The sequence below is a fragment of the Mus musculus genome, chromosome X, assembly GCF_000001635.26.
Source record: "Mus musculus strain C57BL/6J chromosome X, GRCm38.p6 C57BL/6J".
Lineage (NCBI taxonomy): Eukaryota > Metazoa > Chordata > Mammalia > Rodentia > Muridae > Mus > Mus musculus.
In genome coordinates, this window is record NC_000086.7 from 16,672,610 (window position 1) to 16,688,033 (window position 15,424).

The 15,424-nt window shown below is 36.6% G+C and overlaps 1 protein-coding gene across 1 annotated transcript in view; it reads left to right on the forward strand.

The window, feature by feature from the left end:
* The window catches only part of Maoa (monoamine oxidase A), a 68,115-nt gene extending 52,912 nt beyond the window's left edge, over nucleotides 1–15,203 (forward strand). Inside the window, exons 9-15 of the mRNA NM_173740.3 lie at nucleotides 238–334; nucleotides 4,946–4,999; nucleotides 8,205–8,262; nucleotides 9,592–9,689; nucleotides 11,355–11,466; nucleotides 12,373–12,435; nucleotides 12,623–15,203. Coding sequence (NP_776101.3) covers nucleotides 238–334; nucleotides 4,946–4,999; nucleotides 8,205–8,262; nucleotides 9,592–9,689; nucleotides 11,355–11,466; nucleotides 12,373–12,435; nucleotides 12,623–12,766 — 626 coding nt within the window. The 3' untranslated portion in view covers nucleotides 12,767–15,203. The remainder of the gene's footprint in view (nucleotides 1–237; nucleotides 335–4,945; nucleotides 5,000–8,204; nucleotides 8,263–9,591; nucleotides 9,690–11,354; nucleotides 11,467–12,372; nucleotides 12,436–12,622) is intronic.
* The last annotated feature ends 221 nt before the right edge of the window (nucleotides 15,204–15,424 follow it).

Sequence of the window (15,424 nt, forward strand, 5' to 3'; positions counted from 1 at the left end):
TTTCGTCATGCATAAGTCATAGCCCTTCAGAAAAAGTGATAGGCATGGGCCATTTTCCACATAAGGAATAGACATTTTTGTATAGTCCTGTGTGTCTTTAACAAAAGGGCCTAGAGGTGGAACAAAGACTAATAGCTTAAGATTTTTATTCCTCCTTAGTAATACAGTTTATGTACATCCTATATATGCATGTATCTCTAATGTTGGTTTCAATCTCTTAATTTTCTCCTGCTTAAGACTATTGTGGCTGCATGATAATTGAAGATGAGGAGGCTCCAATTTCAATCACTCTGGATGACACTAAACCAGATGGGTCAATGCCTGCCATCATGGGGTAAGTTGGAGCTACAGTTTCCAATTTGTGTTGGTATAGGTACTAGCAAAGGACATTGCTTTATATAGGTACAAGCAATGATAACTGTAAACTGTATCATGTTTCCATGTACTAAAATATCCATAGCAATGTTTTTGTGTGTGTCACAAGAATGCTGGAAAACTGCTAAACTTGAGACCATTTTTAACTTGTGCTCACCTATGTATTTCTTCTATAAAGCTTACATGCTGAGGGATCAAGCAGCTAGAAAGACAGTCAGATGGATGGATGGACAGTATGATAGCATTGTCTAGAGGCAGAATATCCACAGTCACTCTGGAAAGAGAAGCACTTCATCCTGTAAAACCTTCTAAATATAGTGTCTCTGGACTTGATCTACTTTCCAAATACTTCCTGCATACCAAGTAATAGTGTCAATATAAGATGAGATAGGGAATAAGTTGCCTATGGTTATTGTTCACCAGCAATGCTTCTTTTATCTCTTCAAGTGCATAGATAGTACCAACAGCCTATTGGGAACTAGTACTCCAGAGAAGGAAATGGGCCCTCACAAAGGAAATGCTAAGGAGGGACACACCTTCCTAGTTGCTTACTTTTGTCCTTATAAAAAAATCCTATACACACAAAAAGCCTTTTATTGTATTGCATCATTACAAAAGAACACATGTTACTAGCAGTCAAGTGACTTTTAGAGACCAGTGGTTTCTGGTTTTGCTTCCTGGAAAATGCAGGTGTCCTTCCTGAAGAGGTAGGTGAGCTCAATAAAATATCACATCATGCCATTTTTAGAAAGTTACAGAGAAAGGGGCCAAACCCATGTTCCAAGGAACTTTGGAAGCCGGCTCTGCCTGGGTTGCTGATAAAATGTTTTATAACTACTTCTCTGGCTATAATGTAAGCAATTGCGCTATATTCCTGAGGCAGGCAGGAGCTTAAAATATAATGTCCATAGTAGCAGAATATCCTCTTCATTTTTAGCCCCACTGAGTAAGACAAGATCCAGGTACTTTAGCCAAATTGACAAAAACAGATGAAAGTACGACTCTCAGAATGTCATGACAGTCAGTTCAGTTATACATGGGTAGATGCACATCGCTATTCTTGCCTTGTGCACCACTGGAGTTGCTTTGGCTTTATAACAAACATGTTTTGGCACCCTTCCAGGTATTAATGGAATTATTTGGGAAATTTCTAGAAAGAGATATATTTATTATTTTATTTTATTACTAAAAATGTATATCTGGGTGGAAAATGTTTCAGTACGTATCTACTTTGTGGAATGATCAAACCAAGTTTATTAGCATATCATTTACGTCATATGGTAATTTCTTTGTGGTAAGAGCATTGAAAATCTTGTTTAGATACTTTAAAACATGCAGTAAATTAATATTGACTATGCCTACTCTACTGTACAGTAGATCACCAGAACTTATTCCTCTAGTTTAACTGGTATTTTATATTTATGGGAGGCCAGACTATATACCTTTTCCAGATGTGATGCAGGAGAGCTCTCTGCCTGACTTCTGTTTACCTGAAAGCAAGGCAGAGATTTAAAAAGGCAAAAGGCCTCTTTTTGTCCTCCCCTGTATCTCACTTATGTTAAGAGGTAGGTCTCTTTTACTGGAAATAGCACTGTATTAGCTTAGAACCAGAGCCAGAGGAAGCTTCAAGCTGACTTCCAAAAGTAGCCTCCTATACATTTGCCTTCTCATGGTTTATCATCTTCATAAGATTAAAACTGCTTTTCTTTGTTTTTATAATATGTTGTTCTTTGTTGGAAAAGCAAATAATCCAGACTAACCATCTCTGGGTTACTTTTTTTTTAATTAGGTATTTTCCTCATTTACATTTTCAATGCTATCCCAAAGGTCCCCCATACCCACCCCCCCAATCCCCTACCCACCCACTCCCCCTTTTTGGCCCTGGCGTTCCCCTGTACTGGGGCATATAAAGTTTGCAAGTCCAATGGGCCTCTCTTTGCAGTGATGGCCGACTAGGCCATCTTTTGATACATATGCAGCTAAAGACAAGAGCTCCCGGGTACTGGTTAGTTCATATTGTTGTTCCACCTATAGGGTTGCAGTTCCCTATAGCTCCTTGGGTAATTTCTCTAGCTCCTCCATTAGGGGCCATGTGACCCATCCAATAGCTGACTGTGATCATCCACTTCTGTTTGCTAGGCCCCAGCATAGTCTCACAAGAGAGAGCTATAACTGGGTCCTTTCAGTGAAATCTTGCTAGTGTATGCAATGGTGTCAGCATTTGGAAGCTGATTATGGGATGGATCCCTGCATATGGCAGTCACTAGATGGTCCATCCTTTCGTCACAGCTTCAAATTTTGTCTCTGTAACTCCTTCTATGGGTGTTTTTACCCTTTCTTAGAAATGGGAACAAAACACCCATAGAAGGAGTTACAGAGACAAAATCTGGGTTACTTTTTACCAGTGTGTCTCCCAAAGGCCAAACATTGTACAGGACAATAAACTTGCTCATTTTTCTTTTGTAAATCTCATTTGTTATTATTAGTACAACTATTTGAGAATTGCGGGGTTGAGAAGAATTAATTTTTGCTTTATCACTGTTGTTGACCAGCTCCTCTTGTTATATTAGGGCAGTAGCCTCCCTTCTCCCCTTTTTTGTATGTATAACACTGGTATTGAGCCTAGTGCCTGGTATATGCTAGCTTTTAACTCCTGATCCTGTTGCTACCATCACCTAAATGTTAGGATAGCAGATATTTATCACTACATCAGACTTTGGGCTTTGTTCTTGATAATGAAAACCTTGAAGATATATCACCTCCACTTTGTTCTTTGCATTTGACTCCAAGAGCCTCAAAACCAGAGGTGATAATTAACCAGCACTGTGTTTATAATAACCATTGCCTTTTAGAAACTATACATTAGATCTATTAAATACTTCCAACATAACCCCAGCATGTTTGATTTCCTCAGTAAATGGCTAAATAAAATTGAACAATATTTGTCTACAGTTTAAGTGATTATTGCATTCCTAACTTGAGATTTGACAGAAATTTGAAGTCAAAACCATACAAAATCAGCTGACTAATGATTTAATTTTTTATCAGTTCTGGATAATTTATAAAAAATATTATGGAAGTATAAACTTATAGATTATTGCATAAAGCTAAACCTTAACCAAAACAATGAATTTTGAGGCATCATTGAAAGTGATAACTCAAACAAAATTGTGATTTTATCCCATAAGGTTGAGGATTTCAAATTTCAGTTTTTAATTTATTCAATTTTAAATATTAAGACATAAATGATGGATTTTATTGTGGAACTTCATCCATACTTCATTTTTGCAAATTTTCTTCTTCCATTGTTCAGCTCCATCCTCCAGCACCCCTCCTGCTGTCCTATAACACCCCTCCTGTTGATCCCTTAAATAATATGCAACTGCCTGTGTTAACATACTTTGCATCCTTGCTTCTCAGAACATTCTCTAATAGCAGTCCTAAAGGAGTTTCTGGTGATGATTGAGGAACACGTTAATTCATGGCTGAGGAGAAAAAGAAATTCCCCCTTTCAGCCTTGATCTATGTGTCTATTTAATCTCTCTGGAACAAAATAAATATAATTTTTTTACCATTTTAATGAGGAAATAGTTTCATCACATTTTAGTTCATTTGGATTAGGAGTAGGTACTGGAAAATAAATCTAGAGCTTTCTGTATAATACCAATGAAGTGCTTTACTATTGAGTTATGTCCCTACCCATCCCTTGAATTTTTGTAAGATTTCTGTTGCTATTAATAGTATAAGTAAGGATCACAATTAAATCTCATAATTCAATTCTTTAAAGTGTAAGTGCAGTTAGTATTATTGACACAATAAACAGAATCTATTTGACTACAGGGAGCTGAGTTACTTTATTGGAGGACAGTATTTAATTAGTTCCCAAGAAAGCTGAGGTAGAGATAGAGACAGGAGTACAAGAGGTTTATTGGGGTGAAATTTGGGGATTACTGCCTTTGTGGGAGGAACCAGTTGGAGACTTGTATGTCAGCACTCAGCCAGCCCATGGACTTCTGGAAGCTGGAATGGTCCTTCACAGTCAAACTGAGAGAAGGGAGTGGACACCTCAATCACTGACTGTCAATTACCTCTTAGGAGAGGCAGGGTATTGACAGAGGGATGTATCTGCTGCTGAGTATAATTGTCCAGAGAAGGTTTTATCTGTGAGATAGGGTACCAATTACTGGTTCTAAAGTGCATTTGTTAGGGAGTGAGAGAAGTACCATGGTATCTATGATAGACATGTATTAATAGTTGTCCAGCTTTTATTGAGTGTCGTTGCTGGGATAGTCATCTAATACAGTCATAATATGAACAACGTTTAATTTTCTATAATATCAAATATGGTGTTAATTTTTAGAAGCAAAGTATTGATCAAGAGGTTGGTTATCTTTTACTTAGTAGCTCACAGGCTACAGAGTTTTGAACGCAGAGAGAGCCAAAGGTAGGATAACATTTGTCCTAGGAAAAAGGGGAGGACTGGGAGAGTTCATTAATGCTGAATAGGTGGTAAGTTACATTTATTTAGCATAACTATAACTGACCATTCAAATGTGGCTTTCTTCTCCAGCTTCATACTTGCCCGGAAAGCTGAACGACTTGCTAAACTACATAAAGACATAAGGTAAACAATTTATACCTGAAAATCAATAATGGTTACCTATATATTCTGTTTGTTGCACCAATAATAGTAGAATAGCATCAAACAAAGCACAATATTTTAAAAATATTCTTATCCTTAAAAACCAATTTTTTAAAAAGTATTTTGTGATAGTCTTCTTGGTCAAGACAATGTCTATGTACATATAATAATTTAATTTTACGTATTTCTGTTTATTTTATGTGGTTATGAGGTAGGTTTTTCCTAGAATGCTTGCTTATATAGAGCCCCTAGGACTTAATCACTTTTCTTAAGCACCCACACTTCTGCCTCTGAATACTTACTTCACTAATAGGATCACTGTAGTGATAAATTTCTAATAAGGAAAAAAAACATGGTGTGTATGTATGAATGTATGTGTGTGTGTGTGTGTGTGTATGTGTGTGTAGGCTCATGCACACCATAACACATGAATAGAAAATGGAGAACAATTCTGTGTCATCAGTTTTTTTCTACCTTAAAATGGGTTTCAGGAATTGAATTCAAGTCATCAGGACTGTATAGCAAGTACCTTACCATTCAAATCATAGCCGCTAACATGTGACAAAGTCAAGAGTAGCAGATAACACATACTTCTTTTCCTTTTTCATTATACCACACTAAGCCTGACATTTTCTTTTGGATTTTCTGCCTTTCCTTTCTATTAATAATAAAATAAATAGCAGGCTGGAGGTGGACATTTGATTATGATTCCACACACTGGCTGAACTCTAAAGTTCTTATAAGACAAAACCTTTACTGAAAATTTCAGTGAAAAGACCAGTGGTTTTAAAAACTGACTTTGTCTAAATCTCACAAAAGGTATTTAGAAAGTCTATTTTCTTGAGGCTTATAGAATATTATTCAATAGGTCTGAAGTAGAGACTGAGGATTTATACTTTTGAACACCTGCTCAGGTGATTATGATGAATAGAGAGATTTATATGTTATATCTATACATAATGATTTGCATGGTACTCCTTTTGGCTATAATTTTAAATATATTCCTTCAATTTTTGAACCAAAGTAATCTAAATGCATTGCTCTGAGTCGAGAGTGTATCTCAGTGGTAAAGCACATGTTTTGCATGTGTAAAGTACAGTGTTCAATCCCTGTCACTCATACAAAAAAGTTTTTAAATTTTTAGTATAACATCATTGCCTTCTATATATCTTCTAAAAGTTTTAATTTTAGTGAAAGGGAATGGAAAGATAGTTTTCTGGCTTACTTGTGAAAAATTTGTCTTTGACTCATTTAATAATATGAAATGCAGTAAATCACATATTTTATTATGTTTTTATTATTTATGATTAAAAGTGAAACTACACTGAAAGTTAATTTTTAAGCTTAGCTCTACTTTAGTAAAGATTTTATTATATGTCCAGAAAATCAGTTAAATATATTAAGCATATTAGGATACTGATTGGCATTTATCTTAAGAGTATGTATTGCTATGATGAGACACCATGACCAAGAAGCAACTTGGGGGAAAAAGGTTTATTTGGCATACATACACTCCATAACACTGTTCATCAAAGGAAGCCAGGGCAGTAACTCAAGTAGGGTAGGACTCTGGAGGCAGGAACTGATGCAGAAGCCATGGAGAGTGTGGCTTACTGGCTTGCTCCCCATGGCTTGCTCCTCATTGCTTGCTCAGCTTGCTTTCTTAGAGAACCCTGGACCACTAGCCCAAGAGTGGCACCACCCACCATGGTCTGGGTCCTTCCCCATTGATTACTAATTGAGAAAATGCCTTATAGCTGGATCTCATGGAGGCATTTCACCAGCTGAGGCTCTTTCCTCTCTGATGATTCTAGCTTGGGTCAAGTTGACACAGAACCAGCCACTACAGAAATATTCTTACTTGTCTTGGCAATACTCTTAACTGACTACAAATGACTGAATTACTGCTCAGAATCTTTTGTAATGTGATAGCCTGCCATATTTTTTTGTGGCACAGAAAAGAAAATGTCATACTGGACTGAGCATAAAATTTGACTCAACACATAATGAGCATCTACTATAGACAAAATGCTCAGAATAGTAAATGTTTACCTTCCCATTACTTAAATGAATGATAGTGAAGGAATCTGCAGCTCATTGAGCTTTGGCTTCATCTTTTCAATGGAAAATTTAGATTAGACAGAGAAAACAAGTAAGCAGTAGTCTTGAGACTCCTACCTGTATGTTAGAACTTTAATCATGCATTTTCTAACTGTCCTAGAATTACCATATCCACTTTATATTATGTGACATCGTTCATGAGTGAGAGTTGTCTTCTTTAAAGTCTTGCATAGCAATAGATAACTGATAATCTCACCTCTTCTTGACTTAATTTTTTGTACTTATGTGATAGTTCTAAGAGTTATAGCAATAGTGTGTGCATGACAATAGCAAGAGTGATAAGCTTACAATTTCTTTTACACTATTTAGAGAAAGTGGACTTACATTTTAAAAATATTTTCTAGTGAATCTGGTGATATAAACTTATATATTTTTATTTTTTATTAATACTGAGCTTGATTGTTGCACCTACATATACACTCACATGTGTATACTTTTAACATTTGTCTCATCTGGTCTTAATGCTTGTTTTATGGATTTGAATTACATCTTTTACCTCATTTTCATAAAAATTGTATTGATTGCTCATTAGCCTTTAACAAATATTTCAGAGCCATTTTCACATATTTAATCTACAGAGAAACAAAAAAAGAGTGAATATAAATAGTATATATTCAAAAATTGAGAAAGGTCCATTAATTTGGAAGATGGGTAATTTAAATTTTTCACCAGGAATGGTTGTGAGTTTTACCTGTATCTTCTTTCAAGAAGAGATGAGCCAGGCATGGTAAAACATAATTCCAGTGCTCAGGAGGATGAGGCAAGGAAATCATAAGTTTGAAACCACTCTCATCTGCATAGCAGTTCCAGGCTCTACATAGTGAGACCTTGTCTATTTTAAAAGGAAAATCTGTTGGTCCCTCATCAAATTACCATGTTGAGGCATATGATATTAATCAGCATACAGAAATCCACTAAATCATATAAGGTGAGTCCAGAGATCGACTATTGTTTTATAGTTATAGAATGTCATTAAATTTTATTTTTCTTTAAAGAAGAATGGAATGCCTTTATTATATGTCCATCAATTATGACTTCTTTAACATATTTTTATTCTTCTCTCTAGGAAGAGGAAAATCTGTGAGCTGTATGCCAAAGTTCTGGGATCTCAAGAAGCTTTATCTGTAAGAACTCTCAGTCTCTAACAGGCTTTTTTCTGTTGTCTTAAATTGGTAAATTAAAACAAGTTCTGGTTTTGTGGAAGTCTTAAGCAGAGAATAGAAAGGGGTGTGCTTATTTAGAGGATTACTTTCAGCAATCCAAAGGCATTAAAAACTAGTGTTCGGTACATGGATTTTGTGATATGCCATTACTTTGGGATTTTTTAAGTGCTCACTAGATAATAGTCATTCAACTGTGCTGAGAGACTTGGAGCCACAATCATTATGTCATGTATCACTGAGATTGGTCTGCAGAACAGAGATCCCGTGCTTTTGACATTATCAAGTGATTGCTATAAAACAAAATCCCAGGTATGTCATCGTGCATTGGCAAAGGCACCATGATATATATTTGACACACCAGACTTAATCTTTGCCCAGGCCAAAGGCATACTAGTTCATTTTCCCACAAGGAGACTCTCAATTCATGTCTCATTTGGTACTCCCAAGGTTTTCACATTGCTTCTGAAAGCAGTGAGAATAAATGTTTCTGAAGAGCCCACCCAATAGCTGAGGATGTTTTCTGTGGATTATTGTTTGAACTGTGCAAATAATAAACATTTAGAATGTGGTAGGGAAGACTTGGAAAACTCTCATGTTCACCAGGGGCCACTTTCATCTTAATTGTTTCCTTTAAGGAATATCTTTTATTATGTACTTTTCCAGTTTAATGAAGGTATTCTGAAAATATGCTTTGTGCTTCTCTTCTTGTTGTTCCCCCCAACCCTACCCTTGTGTAATACCTGTGTAAACTGGAAAATAGTCCATTGTCTTACATACTCCAGAGTCTTGGGGAAAACCTTTCCAGAAACTGATTGTTCGTAGGGTTTCCTAAAGACTTAGCTCTAATCTTTAGAATCTGTACGAATGAGAGTATCCTCTCTTCCAAGTATTAGGATATTTCTTGACTTCCTTAAGAAAGAGGATGAAAAAAATCAGTGTCTTTAGTGTACAATGTACATTTTTTTCATGTAATATCTGGGATCAATCTTGTGGGCACTGGGCATGCTAGGAAAGTGCTGTACCACACAGCTTCATCTCCAGACTGGCTTCTTCCCTTTTACTCCCCTCTTACTCCTCCCTCTTTTCCCTTCCTTTCTCCATTTCTTATTTATTTTCATTTTACTGGGTCTCAGACTCAGGGCCTGGCATGTGCATATCACTGAGTTCCATCCCCACTTTATGCTTTAAATATAAACTTTTTACTAATAAAATATATGTGAGCCTTCATTGTTAACAGGTAACAGTTCCATTTTTATTTTCTTTTGGAATTTTCTCCCCATTGAACTACAGCCCGTCCATTATGAAGAGAAGAACTGGTGTGAGGAGCAGTACTCCGGGGGCTGCTACACAGCCTACTTCCCTCCTGGTATCATGACTCTGTATGGAAGGTACTACCTGATCACTCCACCAACTCATCCAGGGCTGACACACATTCAGACAATCTACATTTCATAAGAACCATGCAAATAGGCAGTGTTATTCATTGTAATCCCCAGAAAAATAGTCACCCTGTGACTGGGTAGGTGTCCCCAGGAAAATGGATGTCAACACAAAGAGTAGTATCAGTGTGCTAGGTAAGATTGCAGTTGTCAGCAGCATTTGTGAAATTAGGACAACTACATTGTCTTTTGGGAAGCCTTTTGAGCTTACCTCAACATTTAGTCTCACAGGACTACCCTATACTCTAGTACTAGTATACACAGAAGGACACTGTCTGCATGTATTCAATACATATGTCTTGTCAACAGAGGAACATCAGATATTTCTCTTAAGAGGGAAGAATTCTCAGTGTCTACAGCTGAGGTACAAGGAGATCTACATGGCCTGGGAGTCTACCTCTACTTAGAAACCTTGTTTCACATACATTATTACTTTGTCTTACAGACATAGGATATAGTATCCCACTTGCTCAGTATCACAGAAATAGATAGAACACAGAAAGAAGCCTAAAATGATAGCATTCTACCAGGCATTTACAGTTCCTTCATAATTCTCCCCATCTGGATATAGTTATTACTGAGGGGTGGGGGAAAAGGTGACTTTTTCAGCAAATAGTATATTATGTGGTCACATCACAACTTTATGAAGTTTCTAGAGGACCAAATCTAGAATGTAAGCATCAGGTTACATCTGTTCATAGAGAAAGAAGCAGCACTTGTTTACCTGTACTTTCAAGAGCTTGTTGTTTAGCTTTTTCTTCCTTAACAGAATCAAACATCTAGTGTTAGTAATAACAAAACTGATCAATGGGTCTAGTTCTGGAGTCTCAGTACAGGTCTAGATGATATAAATAGAATTAACGAGGAAATGAGGCACAAGAGTCTTGAATTGGAAATAGGAATGCCAGTGGGTTGAGATGAAGGCTTTGGGCTGGGACAGTTTAGAGGAGCCACAGGAGTGGCAAAGATAACACCAAGAAGATTAAGGTAGAGAGTTACCCATTGAATCTATCTCTTCTTTGGTCCTGTATATCAGAATTTTCTTATAGAAAGAACCTATTTGCTCACCCTTAGCTAGTCCCCATAAATGTTCAGAGAAATTTACACATTACATTATATTATTTCAGGACTACTTACTTCATAGACTTCCTGGGGTCTCTCTTCTGCCAGAAATGACAGTGTCTATATCTTCCCTCTTGCCATTACAATCTCTTTTGTTGTCCTAAAAAATGCTTCATGACCCAAATCTGAGGATGTGTATTATCTTGAATAGAAGGCAATATAATGAATACAATGGGCTATAAATAGGGAATATAACTGTGAGATGTTAACTAAGGAGTTGAATTCATGTTCTCATAGGCTGACTAGCTGGCTGAAAATAGGTCAGCATCCTCTTTAGTGATGAATAAACTTAGTCTGCTTCCCCCAGGTTCAGATCCTTGTGCATGGGTCCAGGAAACAAAGAACTGCATTTTACTTTGGGATGAGACACTGGCATTTCCTCCTTGATTAGTTTCCCTTCCCTTTGTGGAGTAAATGAAGGTGGGGAGTGATTGGATAATTTCCCCTCAGCACCTTCCCATGTAACTATGTGACATCTTTTTTTCTTTAAAGGGTGATTCGGCAGCCAGTAGGCAGGATTTACTTTGCAGGCACAGAGACAGCAACACAGTGGAGTGGCTACATGGAAGGTGCAGTTGAAGCTGGAGAACGAGCAGCTAGAGAGGTAAGGAAGGAAACTAAGGTGTACTCCTTTTTCAATTGTAATTTCATCATGGGCAGCAGTACTGGGAATTGAACTGAAGGTGGCATGCATGAGAGGTATGGGTTATTCCAGTGAGCTATAGCTCCAGCCCTATAAGAAACATTTTTGTCATCTGATCTTTCTGATTATTTTATCTTTACAGAAAGATAAAATATACAGAAAGAAACTATACAGAAAGAAACTAGATATTTGGGCTATTTCATTGACACAATTGTGCACATATGTGGAGTACACAAAATTTTGATGCCTGTGTGTAGTATACAGTGGTCAAATCAAGATCATTATCATCTCCTTCACATCATATATCTATCATTTCTTTGAAATATTCAAATCCTTTCTTCTAGCTCTTTGGAATTACATAGTAAATTGTGATTATCTTTAGTAACCCATTCTATTGCTATAGAATGTTAGAATTTATTCCACCCAATGAATTATATTTTGATATTTATTATCCAGTCCCAGTAGCCTTACTCTCTGGTACATTTCTTAGCTTCTGGTACCCTCTGTTGTTTTCTCCATTTCTATAGGATCCACTTACTTGCCTTCTGTGTATAATGGATAGCATGTACTATTTGTCTTTCTAAGCATGGCAGATTTCATTTATGATTGTGTTGTCCTCTAAACTCATCCATGTTGTCACATTGACAGGATTTCACTCTTATTTAAAACTGAATAATCTTTCATTGTATATGAATAACAAAATTTCTTTATCCATTCATGCATCTATTTCTTGATACTGATAGTCTATGTATGCTATGTATGCATTTCTTTGCCACCCACCTGTGGGTTCACCAATGTTTAATATGATTTTGAATCTGTTAACAGTATATAATGTCACAGTATAATGCTGTAATCACTTTCTTTCAGGTCTTGAATGCTCTAGGAAAAGTTGCCAAGAAGGATATATGGGTTCAAGAGCCTGAGTCCAAGGTAAGTTTGATTACTCCATATCTACAGACCAACTACAGCACATAAAATTGCACTGTCCTTCATTTAGCCTCTGCTTTTACTATAGATGCAACTGTCTTAGCATAGAAATACATACTACTACAGATAGGCTTTGTTTCTTTTAACTATAGCAAGAATTTCTATTAATGATCTGTGTTCATCTGTTTAGGATGTTCCAGCTCTTGAAATTACCCACACCTTCTTAGAGAGGAACCTGCCTTCCGTGCCTGGTCTGCTCAAGATCACTGGTTTTTCCACTTCTGTGGCTCTTCTCTGCTTTGTATTGTACAAGTTTAAACAGCCCCAGTCCTGAAGTTTTCACCCACAGGCCTCCTGCTTGATCATCCTTAGCACAATGAGCATGTAAAGGAAAGTGAGGATGAATTACAGCCTGTGGTTTGGGCAATTTAAGTGCACTTGATTTAACCCTGCTCAGTTTAATTTCAGTCTTTGTAAAGTGGTAACAGTCCAAAGAATCACCTAGCTAATTTCCATAAGAATGAGTTTCATCTTGTTTGTTAGACTAATTTGTGTTGGTTGATAGAATAAAATGTTGAGTGCTTAATTTCAAAAAGTTAAGTGCTTATGAGGAATAATTTCTGGATTCTGTTTTTTTTTTTCTTTTGCCTTTAATGCAAAACAGCTAATGGTTTCAGAAATAAAATAACTTGACTTACTGTGACTTTTGTGTAGCATCCAATGTGTACAGAGGAAAATAGTGGCTGAAATGTTCCCTAGGTATCCTCACTGATTACTAGTTCCATGTGACGCACACTACAATAGGCACTTCCTTTTCTGGACTGTATCTAGACAAGCATTGCTCCTTGTCAGTAACATTCTGTGCTGATTTAAGGAAAGTAGCATTATTTTAATGTGTTCTATGGCTGTCTGATCATAGAATTAGATTTCTAAGCCTACCTGTGTCTTCAAAATGGTTAAATATTTGTCTTGGTTGATAGTATACCATTTTCTCTCAAGTGCCAAAGGACATATGAAATTTTCTCTGTTGTTACAGTCAAACACAGAATGAAATTAGGGCTCTGTGTGATAACATGACCTCTTTTAATTATTAGGTTTTATAACAGACATTAAATTGAATGATTTTATATATCTGTACTGGGTTCTATATCTTAGTAGAGTTGTGGGTCCAGAATGGTGCCTGTATTTTTTTCTTTCCCATCTGAAATCCTGTCAATTAAAAAAAAAAATTCCAAAGGTTTCAACCACAAAGCACTTTAAAAAAAAATGTAAGTATAGTTTTTATTTAAGGAGAATTATGTCAGCATATGCTGGCCAACCCAAGTTTATTATACTAGCTTTATCCAAAATGTAAATTTAAGCCTCTAGATGCTGATGTGTGGACTTACAGCCTTTAAAGTTTTGCCCAGTCTAAGAGCAAAGATCTAGATTTCTTACCTTACTCTATCTTATAATTCAAAAGCATTTTAACTAACTTAAAAGATTCAGTGATGTCTTAGATGTTCTCCAGTCCATAAGGTGTTGCCTCAATTCATATCAAACTGTAGTGAGAGCTCTCAGCACTAATCTGCTCCAGTTGTGTGTATTAACTTAGTCGTGACTCATCTTGAAATGATTTAAAGGAGTGGATAGGCAAGAGGTCTAAAAGTATTCAGATTGTTAACACTAAACTGTTGAATATTGAAAACCTCCTGAGTTTGCAGTTTACTCTCTGCTTTTTAGAAAACCAGTTGATCTATCCTAATGATATCAACCCTATTAAGCTACAGTCTGGGTATTAAAATGATTTCCAGTACAGCCCATGTGTTTAGACATGTAACGGGAATTAAGAAGCACTATATGTTTCCAATTCTAAGAAGGGGCAAAGTGTCCACACTTTGGTCTATGTTCTTCTTCAGTTTCATGTGTTTTACAAATTGTCTCTTATATCTCGGGTATACTAAGTTTCTGGGCTAATATCCACTTATCAGTGAGTACATATCATTTGAGTTCTTTTGTGATTGTGTTACCTCACTCAGGATGATGCCCTCCAGGTATAACCATTTGCCTAGGAATTTCATAAATTCATTCTTTTTAATAGCTGAGTAGTACTCTAGGTGCAACAACATTATGAACTAACCAGTACCCCAGAGCTCTTGACTCTAGCTGCATATGTATCAAAAGATGGCCTAGTAGGCCATCACTGGAAAGAGAGGCCCATTGGACACTCAAACTTTATATGCCCGAGTACAGGGGAACGCCAGGGCCAAAAAGTGGGAGTGGGTGGGTAGGGGAGTGGGGGAAGGGTATGGGGGACTTTTGGGATAGCATTGGAAATGTAATTGAGGAAAATACGTAATAAAAAAATTAAAAAAAAAAGTAGCACTATATGTGAGGCTGTCTACCACAAAGTTAACATTGCCCTTTACTTTGCAACAGAGAAACAAAAATCATTTCAAGAGATTGATAATCCCCTTCATAGATCTGATGGCCAGTTGGCCTTTCTCCATAGTTAGGATGAGAATTGGTTTTTTAAAAGTACATCTTTTTGTCATAGCTGTTAAATATGATCTCATATTACACTGAATAAATTTAAACTTTACTGAAGGACTGTGAACTATGTTTTGCTTGATGGTTGTAAACTTGGTACCTAATGTTCCACGTAAAAATAAAGTTGGCCACAGAGCTACATATGGGCATATGCATATGTATTTGATTTGCCACTGAAGTAAGATATTGTCTGTGTGGTACTGAGTTTTGTTGTTGTTCTTAATAAAATGTGATGCCATCCTTCATTCAGATAGGCTTCTCTGATTTGGCTAATAGTTTATCAAAAGCTTCAAATGGCTTCTTATTGCCAGAAGTCTACAGAGGATGAACTTTTTAAAAGCACCTGATAATGCAACTCCAAATTCTTAACACTTGGTTTGATCTTCATGTAATGAAGGTTGACTGGGAATAGATCAAATGCTATAATACTATAGTAGGCCTGACTGGGCCACAGGTGTGGATT